General features: G+C 43.1%; 3 protein-coding genes across 5 annotated transcripts; 1 reads left to right on the top strand and 2 right to left on the bottom strand.

Moving 5' to 3' along the window:
* Nucleotides 1–608: 608 nt before the first annotated feature.
* Nucleotides 609–2,984, bottom strand: mrpl46 (mitochondrial ribosomal protein L46). Its single transcript, XM_086106728.1, has 4 exons — nucleotides 2,650–2,984; nucleotides 1,747–1,951; nucleotides 1,206–1,376; nucleotides 609–989 (listed from the first exon to the last, which is right to left on the bottom strand). Exons 1-4 carry the CDS (start codon nucleotides 2,923–2,925, stop codon nucleotides 739–741), a joined length of 903 nt encoding a protein of 300 aa, XP_085962854.1. The 5' UTR covers nucleotides 2,926–2,984; the 3' UTR covers nucleotides 609–738.
* Nucleotides 2,985–3,400: 416 nt separating this feature from the next.
* On the top strand, nucleotides 3,401–6,042 carry mrps11 (mitochondrial ribosomal protein S11). 3 transcript variants are annotated; one of them, XM_086107533.1, is made up of 7 exons: nucleotides 3,401–3,554; nucleotides 3,712–3,798; nucleotides 3,883–3,981; nucleotides 4,322–4,451; nucleotides 4,545–4,610; nucleotides 5,045–5,167; nucleotides 5,856–6,042. In XM_086107533.1, exons 1-6 carry the CDS (start codon nucleotides 3,478–3,480, stop codon nucleotides 5,150–5,152), a joined length of 567 nt encoding a protein of 188 aa, XP_085963659.1. In that variant the 5' UTR covers nucleotides 3,401–3,477; the 3' UTR covers nucleotides 5,153–5,167; nucleotides 5,856–6,042. The 3 variants fall into 3 exon arrangements, with proteins under 3 accessions (XP_085963659.1, XP_085963660.1, XP_085963658.1); XM_086107534.1 differs by lacking the exon at nucleotides 5,856–6,042 and having other exon boundaries at nucleotides 3,715–3,798; nucleotides 5,045–5,700; XM_086107532.1 differs by lacking the exon at nucleotides 5,856–6,042 and having other exon boundaries at nucleotides 5,045–5,700.
* On the bottom strand, nucleotides 5,315–17,321 carry pdpr (pyruvate dehydrogenase phosphatase regulatory subunit). The gene is made up of 18 exons (XM_086107528.1): nucleotides 17,166–17,321; nucleotides 15,750–16,033; nucleotides 15,197–15,330; nucleotides 15,049–15,130; nucleotides 14,367–14,530; nucleotides 14,168–14,289; nucleotides 13,821–13,938; nucleotides 13,348–13,497; nucleotides 12,253–12,445; nucleotides 11,329–11,453; nucleotides 11,063–11,218; nucleotides 10,636–10,769; nucleotides 10,232–10,380; nucleotides 9,403–9,515; nucleotides 9,243–9,337; nucleotides 8,955–9,044; nucleotides 8,094–8,276; nucleotides 5,315–7,529 (listed from the first exon to the last, which is right to left on the bottom strand). Exons 2-18 carry the CDS (start codon nucleotides 16,016–16,018, stop codon nucleotides 7,119–7,121), a joined length of 2,688 nt encoding a protein of 895 aa, XP_085963654.1. The 5' UTR covers nucleotides 16,019–16,033; nucleotides 17,166–17,321; the 3' UTR covers nucleotides 5,315–7,118.
* Between the last annotated feature and the right edge of the window lie 627 nt (nucleotides 17,322–17,948).

Genomic DNA, 17,948 nt, shown 5'->3' with positions numbered 1-17,948 from the left:
ACAGAGACGAACAACCATCCACACCCACACTCACACCTAGGGACAATTTAGAGCGTCCAATCAGCCTGCCATGCATGTTTTTGGAATGTGGGAGGAAACCGGAGCACCCGGAGAAAACCCACGCAGGCCCGGGGAGAACATGCAAACTCCACACAGGGAGGAGGCCGGAGCTGGAATCGAACCCGGTACCTCCGCACTGTGAAGCACTGTGAAGCCGACGTGCTAACCACTGGACTACCGGGCCGCCTGGGAAAATACATGTTACAGTAATTGTGTAACTTAATATTTTTCAATGAATAATACAGAAATAAACAATTACAAACCCCCAATATTAAAATTTGTATTTGAAAGTAATACAATAACTAGTGATGGTCTAATTAAAATGAGTCCAATGAAAGTTTAGAGTTTATGTATACTTGAGTTTAAATGAATCGGTAAGACAGAAATACAGAAAAAGAAAAACTTTCAAATGAATTACACGGATAAAACATTTGGGTTTAATACGTCAAAAAAATAAAGTAAAATTCTACACTTTTACCATCCAAAATAATCAATTTTAGGAAGATATTTTAAATTACAGTATTTGCAAATAAATAACGGCAGTCAGGTCAGGTGGAAAAAAAATCTGTTTTATTTGAGCAACAAAAGGAAGAGCAAAGACACGTAATTAGCTACACCTGCACCATCATTTGCATCAAGCCTGTGTATGGATGATGCGGGTGTACCTAATATTGCGACTCATGGGCCCAGGATGAAACGCTCCACCTTCATCATGTAGGCCGGCTTCAGGAAGCGCTGCAGTTCTCGTTTGTTCAGCCACATGAGGGCGGTGTTGGCCTCGGCGTTGGTTGGGGTGTCTGGTGTCAGGATGGCTTTGAAAAAGAAGATCTTGGCGCCCACCGAGGTGTCGCTGCGGGCGGCTTTGGGCAGCTTGTACTTGTACACGCCGCACGGTGCCTGGCCTAGGAAGTTGGCCTTGATGGTGGGCTCTGAACACGGAAAAAGGACACCAAGCTGTCAGTCATATGTTCAGTAGTACATGTATAAATAGGAAGTAGTGGTATTAGAAGTAGGAGCAGTGGTGGTTTTACTGGTTATTATATCACATTTTTCTGAAAAATTGTTTGAAATTTTCAAGTGACAAAAACAGGAGCCACTAAAAGTAACTCCAACATAGCCGGCGGGGGTTCATAGCTGCTAAATACCTGCGAGGGAGGCGAGTGCCCTCTGTGCCGTGTGCCTCAGCGTCTCTCCCGGGCACCACTGGGCCTGAGGCAGCAGCCACAGCTTGTCACTTCCCACCTGCTGCTCGGCCAACAGCACCAGCGAGTCGGAGAGCAGGCGCCCCGACGAGCTCAGGTCCTTATCCGCGTCATCTGTGCAGACACACGGTGACGGCGTCGCTTAGCAACCGGGGAACAACTGTGACATCCGGCAACCCTTGGGAAATGTCGCAGGTGATAAAAGCACGAGAAGAATAGAAGGAGTATAACAACTGGCTGTCGAGGTACAGGTGGAAAGAGCAGAAGAAGACAACGCAGAAGTCGCATGGCAGTGGTAGTGGCACTACTAGTAATGGTGGTCGTAGTAGTGGTAACAGTAATAGAAGTAGCAGTAGTCATAGTTATACTGGTGGTAGTATTAATAGAAAAAGGAGTAGAAAGAAAAGGAGCAAAAGTACTAGCAGTAGTAGTCGGAAGTACAGTTAGTATAGTTTTAGAAGTAATAGTAGATTGTATTCGTAACCTGTGGTTCTGGGCGCAGGCCTAAATGTCTTGAATTTGCGCTCCCACTCGTCCTCCAAGTCCTGCGTTAGTACAATGTCTTGCTCCTTGCGCTCGTCGTCATCGTCGTCGTCGTCGTCCTCATCCGCCTGCTTTCTCCTCAGCCTCTCCGCGTCCTCCAGCAGACGGAGCTCATGCTCAGACAGGATGCTTTTCTCCAGCTCCATCTGATAAGATAGTACACAGTTACAAAACACGGAACCTTATTCCTTGGATTATAGAAAGACCTTCATTAATCAATGAAGATGTCATAGCATTGAGGATTTTATGACATTTTGGTGACATCGTGGAAACCCTTTTTCTCTCGGTTTTAACAAGTCCTCCATTCAAATATGTTAACATTACATCTGTCTCTAATCTCTCGCACAACTCTAATTGCCCCACGGGGATAAATAAAGTTTTCTGAATCTGAAAAAAATCTATATCATGTATCATATAACAGTACATGTATGCATAATGCCATGTTGTACTTTCTTTCCGTGTCATTTTTTTACACATAAAAGGTACCACCTATCTAGCATGACGTCATAACGTCATTCAACCCTACTTGACATGACAAAACTACGTGAGCATAGACACACACACACACACACACACACGATATATATATACTGTATATAATCAAGTATCAAGTACAACTTTATTGTCAAATGTGCTGTATGTGTAACATACAAAATATAAGCTTATTTTAGGCTTCGTGGGAGCCCATTTTGTGCGTGACGTCCTTTGCTACGTTCCTGGAAACGAGGTAGTTGGACCATGTCCAACACAACGACGCAATTTGTGAACTGTACGTAAATGAACTTCAACATGTCACTATCAATGCCCAATTGTGATTTATTATGGTTATTATTGTCAAACACACCTGCTGCATCAGGCGAGCAAAGCGCTGCTCCACCAGACTCAAGTCCGCAGAGATGACCGGCGGCCGCTGCAAACACACCGCAGCCATCAGAGTCCATGGGGACCGCGGTGTTTCCGGCGCTAATTTGTTCCGCAAGTTTGAACGGCGAAGGGAACTGTTGGAAAACGGACGAAAAACAGAGTTCGCGATCGTGGTCCTCTCAAAACGGGAGAAATAACGAAGCAGTGGCCAACTCGCCATCCTTGCACAGGGAGCCGCCATCTTCTTCTGTGACATTCAGGAATATCAAAAAAATATATATTATTTTAAGAGGTACCGGATTTACGCTTTTCATCTTATTTCACTATGCTGCAAGAAGAAGAATAATATTAATATGTATTTTAAATTGATGCATTCGATAATATTTTGTGTCATTAACTCTAAAAAGGGAATGGAGCGTACGCGTGCCTTCTTGTTAATAAAATGAAAATATACGAGGTTTTGAATTGGTTCATGAACGCGACAAATTACACCCACAATTCTTTGCAGTAATCGGGCTAGCCCATTCCAATTATTGTGGGTGAAACATGTGTTAATATGTCATCTTAAGTTACGTGAAATGTTGTCAGAAAAAGTTAAGACACGTTATGCGATGTAATATATAGGTTATTTCAATATAATTGACTCCCTTTTGAAGGAAATACCTATTTTCAATGATTAGTAATTATTCTGTCTCGATTCATTGACCCTTCCAGTTATGTACTCCTCGGACTGGTGTCTGGAAGCAGTCAATGTCACGTTTGTAGTGTTTTTGCGGTTAAAATTGTGCAAAGTCTCCATCTTTTTAAAATGTTTAAACTAACGTGTTCAGTCGTAACCTCTTTGAGTACTGCTTGTCGACAAGCTTCAACCAAAGGAACCTCGTTGTAAGTTGTTTTTTTATGCCGAATGATAACTCGCTCGCCATGTAAACATTGTACACGCATACCTATAGTGGCTGCACGTTATAGCTAATGGATGCCAGTAGCAAGTACGTTCATGTGTAGTCAGATAATTTGTGTTTTTATGACATGTATTTCGAAGCAGCCGTACATTCCATGGCACCACCGTCGGTTTCCAGGAGGTGGCAGCGAGCAGCAAAGACTCCTCGGAAGCCTCCAGAGACTTCAGGTGAATTGTTTTCAATTGATGTCATTATGGATATGATGTCATTATTAATCCCATCATATTGATTGACTGGATTTGGACCCGCAGCCATTTCCCTCCCTTGCCTGGCCACGACAGCCCCCTTAGGTGGGGCGGAAAGAAGTTTGAGGAGTTGCCCATCCTGCACATCAAAGCTACATATAACAAGTATGCTCATTTAATGTTGGTACTTTGTGTAAATAGCTTGACAACCACTGGCATACAGTATCATCATAACTAAAAAAAAAAAAACTAAATTGGGACAGTCTTAAATCAAGGTGCGCATTTTTCTAGGGTTCATTTTTCTTATTTCAGAGGAAAAGATGAATATGAGCCAAACAGTTTGAATTCCAGCTGTTATTTTGTGGTATTTACATCGAGATGTGTGAAATAACTCCGGACCGAGCACCTCTCTAACCAAATGGCGCAGTGAACCGGGCAGCTTTCCCATTCCATTTGGTGACGTCATGATATAACATTTCCTCATGAACACACTTTGCTCCCCCAGCACACACATCCAGCTGACAGACTGCGAGGGCCAGTCCTTGGTCAGGACTTCGTGCGGGACGGAAGGCTTCAAGAACATCAAGAAGTCCACGCCAGTCGCCGCACAGACCGCTGCCATCTCCGCTGCGGCCGTATGTATTTATTAGTCATTATTCATTCAAAACATTGTATTTCTATGAATGAATGAATTAAATTTGTCCTCCCCACCCCCCTCCTTTGAGAAGAAAGCAACGGCCAAGGGGGTGACGTTTGTCCGTGTCATCGTCAAAGGTCTTGGTCCGGGCCGCTTGGTGAGTTTTCACATCACGGCATTAATAGTACTGTACAGTGATCCCTCGCTACTTCGCGGTTCGTTTATCGCGGGTTCAGTGCATCGCGGATTTTTTCAAACATATTAATTTTTTTTTTTTTTAAATACATATACATGGAGTACAGTACTGTATATGTTGCTCTATGTGACTCGCTGTTGTTTTGCAGCTTCTCGCGGACCGTTTGCGGACTTTAAAAAAAACTAAAATAAAAATTTTACCTGTTTATGTTAATTGGACGCTACTTCGCGGATTTTCGTTTATCGCGGGTGGTTTTGGTCCCCATTAAACGCGATAAACGAGGGATTACTGTAGTTAATACTACAGTTAAGTGACTTATCAAAAGTTTATAATGGCATCATGACCAGGAATCCTATTTGTATGTCACACCTGTCTTTTTTTCTCCCCCCCCCCAGTCGGCCATCAAAGGCTTGACCATGGGGGGCCTGGAGGTGGTCTCCATCACGGACAACACACCTGTACCGCACAACGGCTGCCGTCCACGCAAAGCCCGGAGGATGTGATCATCCTCTCCCACAGTAAAAAAAGCCATTTGGGGGTTTTTTTTGTTTCAAAATGTCTTGGCCGCGCTGTGCCATTTTAAGATTCATCAGAACATTTGGACACACGGCCGATCGCCATGACGACTTGAGCAGTAGACAAGTGGAAGACACATCAGCGCAACCTTCCGTCACTTGACTTTTTATTTGTATTATTTACACGATGCACTGTTGCCAAGACAACAAAATCAACGTAACATATAAATATATCCTCAAGTGCTGCGTTTCCATTTGACAGGTTCCTTAATGGCAGATTAACGTTATTCATGATGTGCAGCAAAATGGAGGACACATACTTTTTGCTAAAATAGCCCTTCATAAGCAACATGGTCATCAACACAATCCAGAGATAAAACATATGAAAAAGTACTTCACACTGATTAAGATGAGCAGATATATCTTGCAGTATATGATTACATTGACAGCATGGCTGGCATAAATTGCCCAGCAGAATAGTTTCAAACCGACAATATCCTCTGAAAGTATTCAAAAATAAAATGTTCTGGACTGCAGTGATTTTTTTCTGTTTCTTGACACGTACAAGATTCAAGAGTTCCTTTGGATCAAAGGGAAGAATAATACAAGAAATAATGTTGCTATTTTAGGTGACAATCATGTGAGGTGGGGGGGGCATTAAAAAAATTTTCATTTATGTGTGATTGTTTAGGGGAAGTGTTCCCCACCTACTGCCCGAAGACAGCTGGGATAGGCTCCAGCACCCCCCGCGACCCTGGTGAGGATGAAGCGGTTCGGAAGATGAATGAATGTTTTGGGGAAAATATATCAAGGATTAATACATTGAATGAGAATCATTGTAATGCCCCACAAAAAAAATTAAATCAATCAAAACAGAAGTTTTGACAGAGTTATGATTGGACCAAAAAAAAAATGAAATGGAAAAAAGGGGTTATGTAGTATTAGCCAGGAAAGAAATGTAATTTGATGAAAATTAAGTTTAAAATATATATATTCTAAAAATTGTATTTAGTTTTAAAACAAAATATTGTGTAAAATGAGATTTTATAAAATCTAAATTTTGTAATGACTGTTTTTTTCCCCCCATTTTCTTTCTTTTCCCCCAAAACCTATTTTAACATATTAAGCCTGTCGTATATTTCCATAAAATAAAAACATTTATTCTTGTGAAATGAGTCCTTTCCCTTCGAAGAAATGCATGCTTAATCTTTTTTTACGTGTCATGAGAACTTTTTCCCTTAACTTTACTCTGCATCTGTTAAGACTTTTTTTTTCAAAGAAACACAAATTTATAACATTATGGGTTTTTTAAACATAACTGTTTTTCTGTAAGAGTAAAACTTTTTCACATAAGATTCCGAGTTTCCTCTTGTAGCACATTACAATTTTTATTTTTGTGATGACAACTTTTTTCCCCTTAACGAAATAACATTTCCTTGTGATCTTTTTTTTTCATTAAACGCAAACGCTGTATCGTAACGTTGCAATTAAAAAAAAACGTGTTATAAATGACAACTTTCATTCCTCAAAGAATAAACGTTTTAACTTGATATGATGACTTCCCCCCCTCCCCCCTCATTCACATTACAACTTTTCATTGTATGATTTTGTACTCAAAAGATGACGTTGCCACACTATTCTTGAGATATTCAAACATTGTTGTCCAAACACTTTCTCATAACATGCATGTATGAAAATGAATAACCTGGTTCGATAGTGCAAACGAGATGGCAATAGGAAGCGACAGCAGAGAATTTTTTGACTGTGGACAACTCACATGTCTTCGATGGAGAACCGGCATGTCTTCTTTGACTGTGGTGGACCAGCGCGTTAGAGAGCTGATTTGACCTCCATCAAGGCACTTTTGAGTCCAGACCAATGAAGTAAATGTCTGACTTTTTTTTTTTTTGCCAAATATTGCACTTCAGTAAGCATGAGCAGCGATGTGTCGCCATCACTCGCCCTGGAGGTTGCTCAGTTCCAGGTCGTCTTTGCGTCTCCGGTGCTGCTGACTAAAGAGGGAGCTGAAGGGGTAAAGCTTGGCCTTGGCCGGGTATCTCTGCCCGGCCACGTCCACCTCGTAGTCTCCTCGATTGATGAAGTCTGGGGTGACGGAGGAGGGCAGGCCGTCGGGTCCGGGGGGCGGGGATACAAACCCGAGGCACACGTGTCTCTCCAAGGTGTAGCTGTAAGCGCTGCTGGTGGTGGCCCCCGCCAGATGCCCGTTGCAGTAGATGGGCTCGCCCCACCAGGGCCACAGGTCCAGCTCTGTGTCATGGTCGTCCAGGACCAACATGACGAAGCGGCGAAACACGCCGTCTTGACGCTGCTGCAGCAGAGCCGAGCGACCCACAAAGTCTGTGTCCTGAGATGCGACACAACAGAACACGCCACACTTTATAAGCGCAAGCGCCACAAAGGATTGCGAAACACTCACATATCACGTGGGGGTCGGACTCAAAATATGATACAGTGTGACCTTGACTTGTGGGTGCCCCATTTGCAGCGCTACAAACAGCCAAATGCACTAAGACAAAATGAGAACGCTACAGAGGAGCTTTGAGGAGATGGTAATATTCAGCCAACCATACACAAAAACCAGAGAACACTCCATACTCACAAAAAAAACCCCAAAAGGAATGAAAATGTTCCAGATAAACACCTCACTCGGAATAAATATGTCTAAAACTATCACAACTACTGTGCTAAAAGAGAAACTAACTTCATCTTGACAAATCACAATATGTTTACATCAATCTCCCCGTGTCACATGGTCAGTGTAGCGGAGCATGTAAACGGTAGATCGGCAAAGATCACCTTACATGGAAACCTGTGATCAGAAATCTTCATTCGGAATGATTTCAATCAGATCGACAAAAGAGTCGCCATGTACAGTTACGACGTGACATTGGATGGACCGTCTGTCTACCTTATCAAACTTGACGCGGAACTCCCGTCCGCACTCCAGTGGCGTGGTGAAGGTGTCCAGGTCTTGTCCCCAGAAGGCGAAGAACTTCTCGATGCGCAGGCTGCGCAGTGCGTAATAGCCGGCGTTGCGGATCCCGTACTTCTGACCCACCGACATCACCTCGTTGTACACGTGTAGCGCGTACTGCGAAGAAGAGAAGAAGAGCTGGAGGAAGCCTTCATGCATTTTTGTGGAAGCCATTTGAGCATCTCTTCGATATCCTTGATACTCATCTTATGGTCCACGTACAGGTACACACTGCACATAAATGTCTGGAAGCTAATGGCCGCCACTTTGAGCACGTCTTGTAATTGAAGATGTCATGTCTGAATACATTTTACTCACGTGTGAATACATTATTTTGACCGACTGTCCATATAAATATACCGGTACATATATTTGGGATGTGCTATATCCCCAATTAAAAAAAAATGTTGATACATCCAGCATCTCTATACATTGGGCCCAATACAAATCAAGGACGATTTGATTTGGTTTGATTCAATGCACTCGTGATTAAAACCAGAATTGATTTTCCGATTCAAATGAGTTTTCGTTCCACCCCTAATGTAAACACTGTCCATAAACTCAAAAGAAATCCACGATAGACTGTTATAGCGTATGGCATTTTATATTGTATCTACGATAAGCTGCATGTTGTAATATCACACAAATATAGGTTGTACCCCAAGTTCTTCTGAAATCTTTTTGAGTTTTATGCAAATTAAAGAGACTTAAGCTATATAATATCAGGTGTATTGAATGATCAACGGTTTGCTCTCCTTTGGAGCGTGTCGCTGGAAGTTATGAAGAAAAGCGTACCTCGATAGGGATGTACAGCATGAAACCCGGCTCGCCCGTGTGGGTCATACTCATCACTCGGATGCCGTTAGCGTAGCCCACGCTCATCTCCTGCAAACACACAGAAACAGAACGTTGCCAAGAATTGACCATTTCAACAGTCGTACAACCACACGTATAAGTCAAACTCCTGACTCTTCGAAGAAACATAATGCAGAGTGAACCTCGCGGTTTCTTCATTGGTACCAAATTGCTGCAACATTTTGCAAAGTTTCACTTCGGAGACAGCGGATGAGAACATCAACCCACCTTACAGAACATGGAGGGAAAGTGATCAGGAGTCATGGAAACATACGAGAGCTCCGCCAGAACATCCGTGGCACGAGGTCCAATCAGATTTAAAGCTGAAAAGAGAAGGCGCGGTTTTTGTCGTGGAGGTGCAGTGAGCGGGTGTGGATTGCGGGCTTACCTGTGTACTTCCAGCTGACGTCCTCGAGGTGAAGGTGCGGGTCATTGGGCATATGTTTCTTGATCCACGACCAGCAGTGGACTTGCTGGTCTGTTGGTGAGATGATGAAGAAACTGCCGAGGAGAGAACAATGGCAAAGTTGTTGTTCATCTCGGGAATCTTGGAATGAACTTCTCCTCCCAACCGCTACACGTTAAAAGTGTTAGTTTGAAGCACTTATACTCAAAAGATGAGTGAAAATTACAATTTTTTTATCCTTGTTGCGTGTGGGCAGCACATTCACTTAGCAACATGAAATTTGGGAGGCACATTTGTCACGAGTAGACCCACAAAGCCTGAAAAGAGATGAGCAGTGAGTTGTTTTGGTGCAACTTCCAATGGTCCTTCAAAGACTAACTTGGACAAACACATTTTTAATGAATAGATTAGGAAGCTCCATTACAGAAAATTCAAGTTTTCATGACTGTGTTCGTGCTCAGCTTGAAACAAAGACGACCATTTTAAGAGTTTGCATATATATGACTTTATAAACCTTTGTGAGAGGGCATTCATTTTTGCTTTTTGCTATTTGTGGCAGGGCTCTGTCCCTCTGTCAGGATGACTGTACGACTAAAATTTTTTTTTTTAATAATTACAAAAATAAATCGAAAAAAATGTCAAGAACGTTATGACTTTTTATCTCGAAAATAGGCAACTTTTGTCGTCTGATGAGGTTTAGAGGTCCATATATAGTTATTACTTGGCAATATGAGGGGTCCCAAGACTGCAAAAATGTAAGAACCCCTGCTTCTGAGGTCTTTTTTTTTTGACTTTTTTTTTTTTTTTGAACCTGTTCTTGCTGAGGCGCACTACGCTGCAGTCATTCTCGTAACCTCCTCGTTGGTTCAGCATGCCCGTGTGGACGATGTGTCCCACTGGAACGTCCAAGTCATTGGCACACAGGTGCTGCAGCAGGTCCAGGGCCTCATCGCCCGAGGACTAAAGGACGGTGGGACAAACCAGAAGACACCCCATTCGGTTCACATGCACAACCAACTGAGATCTAGTATCAATATTCAGTCTGGTCAGCTTCAAAATGCTAACGAGGAAGTGAGCAACCCATATCAGATCAACACGCGTGTTTATGATTGTCGTATATAGTTGCAGCTGCAATTTTACAACAATGTGAACATTAAATTAGAGATGAGACTGTGGAGAAGAATACTGTGATGTCCACAGCCGAAGCAGTGTTACCGTGAGTTCAAATTTGGTGAAGGACGACATGTCAATGACGCAGACAGCCTCCTTGCAGCACTTCACCTCCCCACCGACGATGTCAAACCAGTCAGGCTTGTAGAAGGTCTTGCTCTGGTCCAGAGAGAGAAGATCTGCATGAACAAACAACAATTCGCATGCCGGTTATTCATGATCATCGCATCCTTCATCCATCCATCTAAAGCCATATAAAAGGAAAGTCTGGACACTTTTTGACGTGAACAAGGTGCTGACTTTCCAATTATATGGCTGTGCTTTTGTCTGTCCCGGTTGTGTGAGCGGTCCATCCGCACTGCGTGATTCACAAACTCTTATTTGCTGTACTCGGGGTGTACCCCCGGCTGGCTGCCAGGCAAGTACAGACAAACAACCATTCACGGTCATATTTTTGGAAAGTCTCGTGTACCTTTGCCAGGCGGAACAAAGTATTTGGGTCTCTCAAAGCCGTGTTTCTCCATCCAACGAGCTCCCTGTGTGTCCAGTCGGTCATACAATGGACTTGTCCTAAGTTGCCGGCCTGTCTGGAAGTCCCAGCGAGGAACCTTTAGTTCGTACAACAGCGCTGGAAACACAAATACAAACACACCACACATGCAGCAGACCGGATTTAAGTGCCTTCCAGATTCAAGATGTGCGAATCGTGTGGCCGTTGACAACAAAATGGCGACTCACGCATGACCTCCATAACGCGGTGTCGCAGGAAGGTCCGGCTGCTCTGCAGGTTGCCGAAGCGCTTGATGTCGAGCGGCCACACGTTGGCGGTGGGGTAACCGTAGGTCATCCACTCAGCCAGATATCTAGGGTTAAAAAAAATAAATAAATACATTTATTGGGACAGGAGACATTTTCTGTGGAGTTCGACTTGCTGCATCAATACAGCACTGAACAGAAGGAAACACTGACTTTTTTTTGATCATCAGAATTTCATGGACAGAATACATTTAGCCCATTTTGGAAGAAGGCTGTAGTCAAAAAGCCTTTTTCGAAATGCAATGAATATTTTTTGAATGAACTGTACTATAAACAACGGAAGACCGATTCCCAACCCAGAAATCATGCAAATAATGTAGCCGTATCTAAAAGTGGCAAATTGTAAACGTGAGGCAATACAATAAATATTCTGATATTTTCTCGAAAACAGTAAGACCTCTGAGACTTAAGTCTCGTAATGTTACCATTTTTAAATTTTAAAAAAATATACTGTATACTACTTTTTTGTTAGATCAGATTAAAAAAACAAGTACCGGTACTTTTTTTTTTTTTTGAGAATAGCCAACATTTTACATTCAAGAAAAGTGACTGAATTCTCCTGAGATTACTGAGAAATATTTTTTTTTTCTCTCAATATCCAACAGGTTCTTCATACTGAGGAATCTTGACATGTGGCGTTTCAAGGTTATGCTCAGCACACAAACTAGTTTCTGCGATGCTCAAAAAGGCACTCCCTAAGATACTGCCCCCACTTACTGTTTTTCACTGGACTGGTTTATATTTATGGCCAAGGGGTGTTTTGCATACAAATATTTACAGTATGTCAGACTTTACTACTGCTTTAATTTAGTGCAGTGCACCAACGACACCCCATCCCAGACTCACTTGCCAGCTCCTCCGGCGAAGGCCAGACCCGAGGAGTTCATGCCGGCCAGCACGTAGTAGCCCGAAAGGCCCGGCGTCTCGCCCATCAGACAGCGCATGTCAGGGGTGAAGGACTCGGGGCAGTTGACCAGCTGCTGGATCTCCGCCGACTCCAAACCAGGCATTCTCCTCAGCAGCGCGCTGAGCATCGGCTCTGAAACGAACGAGGAGAGACCCCGCTTCAGCAACCGAAATTGAACAGGACGCCAGTTGTTTTGGTTTTAAACATCTATTTTAGTTTGAATTTGAGAGCTCATAAATTTGACCATGAAAAAACATGACGAGTATTTTTCATCACAAAACAAAACATCTGTTGCACACCTTATCTCAAAATGTCTTGCTTAAGACCCATGTTTAATGGACGAGGTCAATTCTACAAAGCATTAGCAAATTACTTGATTCGTGATACATTTTATATTTTTACATTGCACTTCAGGAGTAGAATTGGCAAACAGTACATTTCCCCCGCTTCTTTTCTCATACACAAAAGGCCGACTTAGATGTAACAACGTAAGGAAGCCAAGTTTGGCTCAGGCTTTACGACCACCTCTCAGGCTTCTATCCTTTCAGATGACATTACCGAATTGCATTCAAGGTTGCCCATGCTGAAGGAGTGTTGCTCACATGAGTGTGGTAAGGTGAACATTGGCCAGAGTCCAATGGATAGCGCTTATTAAAGCAGCCTGTACGCTCTAATAAAAATGTTTGATGGTGGAAAAAAGAAAAAAAACACTCACATAAACAAAGGTAGTTAAATGCAACATCTTGAAAGCAAACCTTCGTCAGGGAAAAACATTTCAGGGAGGGTGGTTTAAAAATGGGTTTCACTTGCTGTTTCTCTAGGTTTTACTGAGCAGGGGTGAGCCAAAAGGGAACGAACAAAAGTCTTGTTTAAGGGGGGAAAAAAAAAAAACACTCGCACAAACTCTCGTGATGGGTGCGAAAGCCATTTTCAACTGCTCACTGGTTTAAAATAACGGCTAATTTGTGTCCCAGGGGGGCTGGAATGCTCATAAACAATCATTGAACAAACCCCCTTTTTCTACTGTTCCTCACCAAAGTGGTCCCAGTCCTCCTGCATGTTCTGAATCTCCAGCTGGTTGCGTCCCTCCGTGAAGATGGGCTTGGGATTTTTCTCGAAGCCCCCCGAAAGCAAGCCTCCCTGCCACGGCCGAGCGTATATCCTGCCGTCCATGTCGAACACCACTGGAAGACACACAGAATGGTACCTTGACTGAATTCATTCCGTGACCATGCTGATCAATCAAAGAGACACTACATTTAAAGTTGGGTGTTTTCTAATGATAGAAAACAACAGCCAGGTTGCCCGCAAGTACGAAGGAGATGTTTAACAGCAACAAAAACTATTACATTTTTTGATATATAAATACATTTTAAATTTTACAGGTCGCACATGCGTGGGTAAATTAAAAGAATTATTTGCACTGTCTCAAATTTTAGAGGCAAAATGCCCCCATTTAGCGGCAATCAGGAGCGATGCATTGCGATGCAATGGCGAGGCGTGAGACCTGGCGTGTCGGCCGGGAGGTCCTCCTGGAGAGGTTTGGTGAGGAGGTAGAAGTGCTCGCAGCCGTGCAGAGGGACAGAGACTTTGGTTTCACTCGCCTGGCCCAGCTCGTACGCCCACTGAAGCAACACATTCAGAAAGGAAAGCGCTGTGATTCGTGGGCATTCTTCGGGTTGGTTTTGCAGACTCAAGCCTAAAATAATCATTCAAGCTTGATGATGGTGGTGAGTTTTTTTTTAATTGTATTCATAATACTAGAATCAAGTGGAGGTTCAACGCGCACACAGCTTTATAGTTTTGCATTTCACGTATAAGCCTTGCGGGTGAAAGCGCCCTTTATTTTTATACCTGTCCAGCACAGTTGACGAAATATTCACACTCGATGGAGCCGCGGTCCGTCTCCACCGCCATCACGTGGCCCTTCTCCACCAGAACCTGCTGAACGGCGGTTCTTTCCAGGATTTGAACCCCTGAGTGGGGAGACACAACGAGAAGGAAGAATTAGGCATGCGCCTTTGGTAATAAAGTACAAACCCATGTGCCATGCCTTGTCCGGCTGCCGCCACGGCCAGGGCGTGATTGACATCTGGCGGCGACACCACAGCGTCGGCAGGCAGGTGGAGCGCCCCCACTAGGTCGTGAATGTTCACCAAGGGGTGGAGTTTGGTCACGTCTTTGGGTTTCACAATGTTACAGCTGATTCCCATCACCCTGGAAAAACAGAGAAAGAGAGGTGACGGTTTATTTCGCATAAACATCCCTGCAGACATCAGTATCTGTTCCTGTGTAACGCTACTTATTTAATGTTATTTATTTATTTATGTCCGTTTCTATTTCTATATTTGTTTAATTTAATATGTTGTCATTCTTTTCCATGACCTCTGATTTCAAACTATTTGTTGTCAAAATTAGATACAGTGCAATAAAAAAATGCAACGGTAATTGTGCTGTGTATTTAATAACGGGATGCATTAATATGATTTTCATAACGACCCTCTGAGGGAAATCACAATGTGACCAGCCATGGAAATGAGATGGAATGACGCCCCTGCTTTTAAAATCTCACTCGGCTGAAATTTAACGATATGTGTTCACATATGATGGACCATCAATGATGACTTCTCATGTTTTGTGGGTCTTTGGAAGTGTATTTTCGAGAACATTGCTGTCCAGTTCTGCATTTTTGAGATTTACCCATATTCACAATAAATGTGGCCAAAAAGTCTCACTTGAGTCTTGACGCGAGGCGCTTCAGTGATATGAAGCGGTCCTGATTCTGAGCCAGGCAAAGAGAACCCGTCTTCACGTAGCCTGAAACACAGAAAATGGAGGGCAAATTCCAAGACGGATGCCTGGCGGGACACTAAGACGGCTTACCCGTTTTGACGCCAGTCTCCTCCTCGAGCTGCTTGTACAGAGCGTTGGAGTAGTCGGCCATTTTGCACTCAATGGAGATGGGCTTGGCTACACTGACAATACCAGCGCAAAGTTTGGTGGTTCCTGCTCCTAGTCTGTCAAAAAACAAAACAATGACAAATATAATCCTGACAGTAGAAGGACCTGTGCACCTTCATATGGGTATTTTGGCATTTTATTTCAGTTTACACGTTGAGTAATTTAGTGTGTTTTTTAGCTTATGGCTTTTTTTTTTACTTCATATTGTCCATTTTACTTTGACAAGTACGGATAGGCAACAGAGTCAACAGAGCTACTTAAGTGATTGTCAAGCATGCACAGTGATCCCGACTGACATCTGTTATGTTCCTTAAGAATAAAATGAAATAACATTTTATTTTGGACACCGTTACTCACATTCAAAGTCCCCGTACAGCAGCTAAAATCATCTTTAATATTTAAATGTGTCATTTCAAATTGCCCCCCTCATATGACTCAGGTAGAAAATAGACGAATGCTTCATCAGATGTCATACCTGCCCTGCTCCAGGAGAACAATATCAGTCCATCCCAGCTTAGCCAGGTGATACGCCACCGAAGTCCCCACGATGCCCCCGCCACAGATGACCACTCGGGCCTGGCTGGGTAGTGGCAGCGGCTGAGAGGAGTCCCCGCTCCCCGCCTGCATGCAGTTCGTGAAGGTCGACAGGCCCTTGCCGGCCAATGTGTAACCGGTGTGAGGCAGAAGCAGCCTGGGGAGCAGGGCAGGGGACAGAGCCCTGTAGCTCTGCACACAGCTACACATGGCTGGCTGTGCTCTCTGTTGGTACGCACACAAAAAAAACAAAAACAACCAAAAAAAAAAAATCTAACGTTCATATTTCTTATACGCATAACGGAAGATTTCAGTAGCAGTTCAAAAAAGACAGGTGAGGCTCCAAGTCTTCGGGAGGCAAGTTATTGTTTACCAGACACTGGTGTTCCGGATATTGCTTTGATTTTAAGGTCACACTTTGGTTCACATTTGTTATAGTAAGTTACTGGAAATGAAAACCAAACTGCTTATCACGTGATTACAGGGACAGATTTGATTTCCCCTAAAAGTCAAAACATCAGCAGAGAATGCAACAGCAAGGTTGTCAAGGCCGTTCAAATGTTGATATTGATAGTGTGGATAGCGTTGTACAAATCAGGATGTATTGTTTTGTTTTGTATAGTGTTCGCACTTCCTTTACTTTATTTTATTTTTTCAAGCCACGAAGTTTGCTATGAAGAAGCTGCAGCTGCAATGTCATCAAGAGGTTGAAACTGAGTAAAGGAGTCACAGAAAGGGACGTCATTGGAAATTCAAACGCCGTCCAAATTATGTTGGAAATGTGCATTTTAGTTTCATCCTGAAATTTCCCTCGAAAAACGATTATCTCCAACTTTTAGGAGAGGTTTTTTGTTTCCACTGTACGTTTTGTCTTTTCTTAATATCAATTAAAGTGACTCAAATCCTTGCGACTGTGTACGAAATGCGGCTCTCCCTGGGTGGCAGTTGAGAGTCACTGCACGAAGAAAGATTTTTAAATCACGCATCACGCCAAGTTCACTTACAAAAGTCCTTCAGGAGTCACAAATGGACTCGTCGACTTCTGCTCGACACGAATGTATGTCCTGACACAGCTGACCGCTCGAGAGCTTTAGCACACGCCGGACTTTATTCGCTTGTGCTGGATGTATTTATGCCTTAACTGCATTTTCGCTGTTTTGTAAACTTGTTAAACTGTTACATGTGTTGGTGTTTCAACGTCTCGGTGTGGGAGTTGGCACGCCGAGTGACAGACATCGCGGCTAATGCTAACGAACGAGTAGCAAAAAAATGTCGAAGGGGAAAGTATCTAAATGTCAACAAAATGGAGACGGGCGGCTCTGCTTTGACTGCCGTTCTGCTCGTCTTTCTCACTTACCAACTAAGTCAGTCGCAGCGGAATTTCGGCGTCGGTAGACATGTACACGAGTGAGCACTGGATCGTGTTGTGATGACGGAAGGGCCTATTGTTTGGGTCCAAGGCAAAGCTATTGAGTATTCAGTCGTAAGGCAAGCGAGCAGAAGTGTAAGCGGATGTTACTTCTGGGTGATTTTTCAACGTAAAAGTGAACGGGTGTTTGTTGTTTTTTTTAAAGGCTACTTTTAAAAAATCATAACATGTTCAGGGTAGGTTGTTGTTTGCCTATGTGTTACCTATTGGCTGGCAACCAGTTAAGTGTGCATCCAACCTCCTCCCCGTGCTCCAGCGCGGCCCTTGAAAGGATAAAGCGTTTCAGATATTTGATGAATGAATATTTACACACACGAAGATAGGCCAAAAGTAAGTATACTTTTAAAATTAACCTATTTAAAGAAGATAGAAATGACGGAAGACAATATGGAAGAAAGAAGGAAAGACGGAAGGAAGGAAGCATGGATATATGTAAGGAAGACCGGGAGGATGATAAGGAAGGAAGGAATGGGTTTATCATCACTTCTCGGGTCTTCACCAGATGAAACAAACCCACACCTGGATTTGGATCCTGAGTTGCTGGCATTGAAGCCGTAATTTGAAACTCAAGTCATCTTTTAACATTTTAAACCAGGTTGATTTGAATCCATGATTTGAAACGCTAACCTATAAACAGTCGAAAAAAGTTTACGAGATTAAACCGTCTTTATTAAATGCCGTAGTTATAACTAAAATGTCGTAGTTAAAAAC

The sequence above is a fragment of the Hippocampus guttulatus genome, chromosome 3 (assembly GCF_054856545.1).
Source record: "Hippocampus guttulatus isolate MCC_2025c chromosome 3, RoL_Hgut_1.0, whole genome shotgun sequence".
Lineage (NCBI taxonomy): Eukaryota > Metazoa > Chordata > Actinopteri > Syngnathiformes > Syngnathidae > Hippocampus > Hippocampus guttulatus.
Note: the sequence above shows the minus strand (reverse complement) of the source record. Positions and strands in the feature narration are given on the sequence as shown.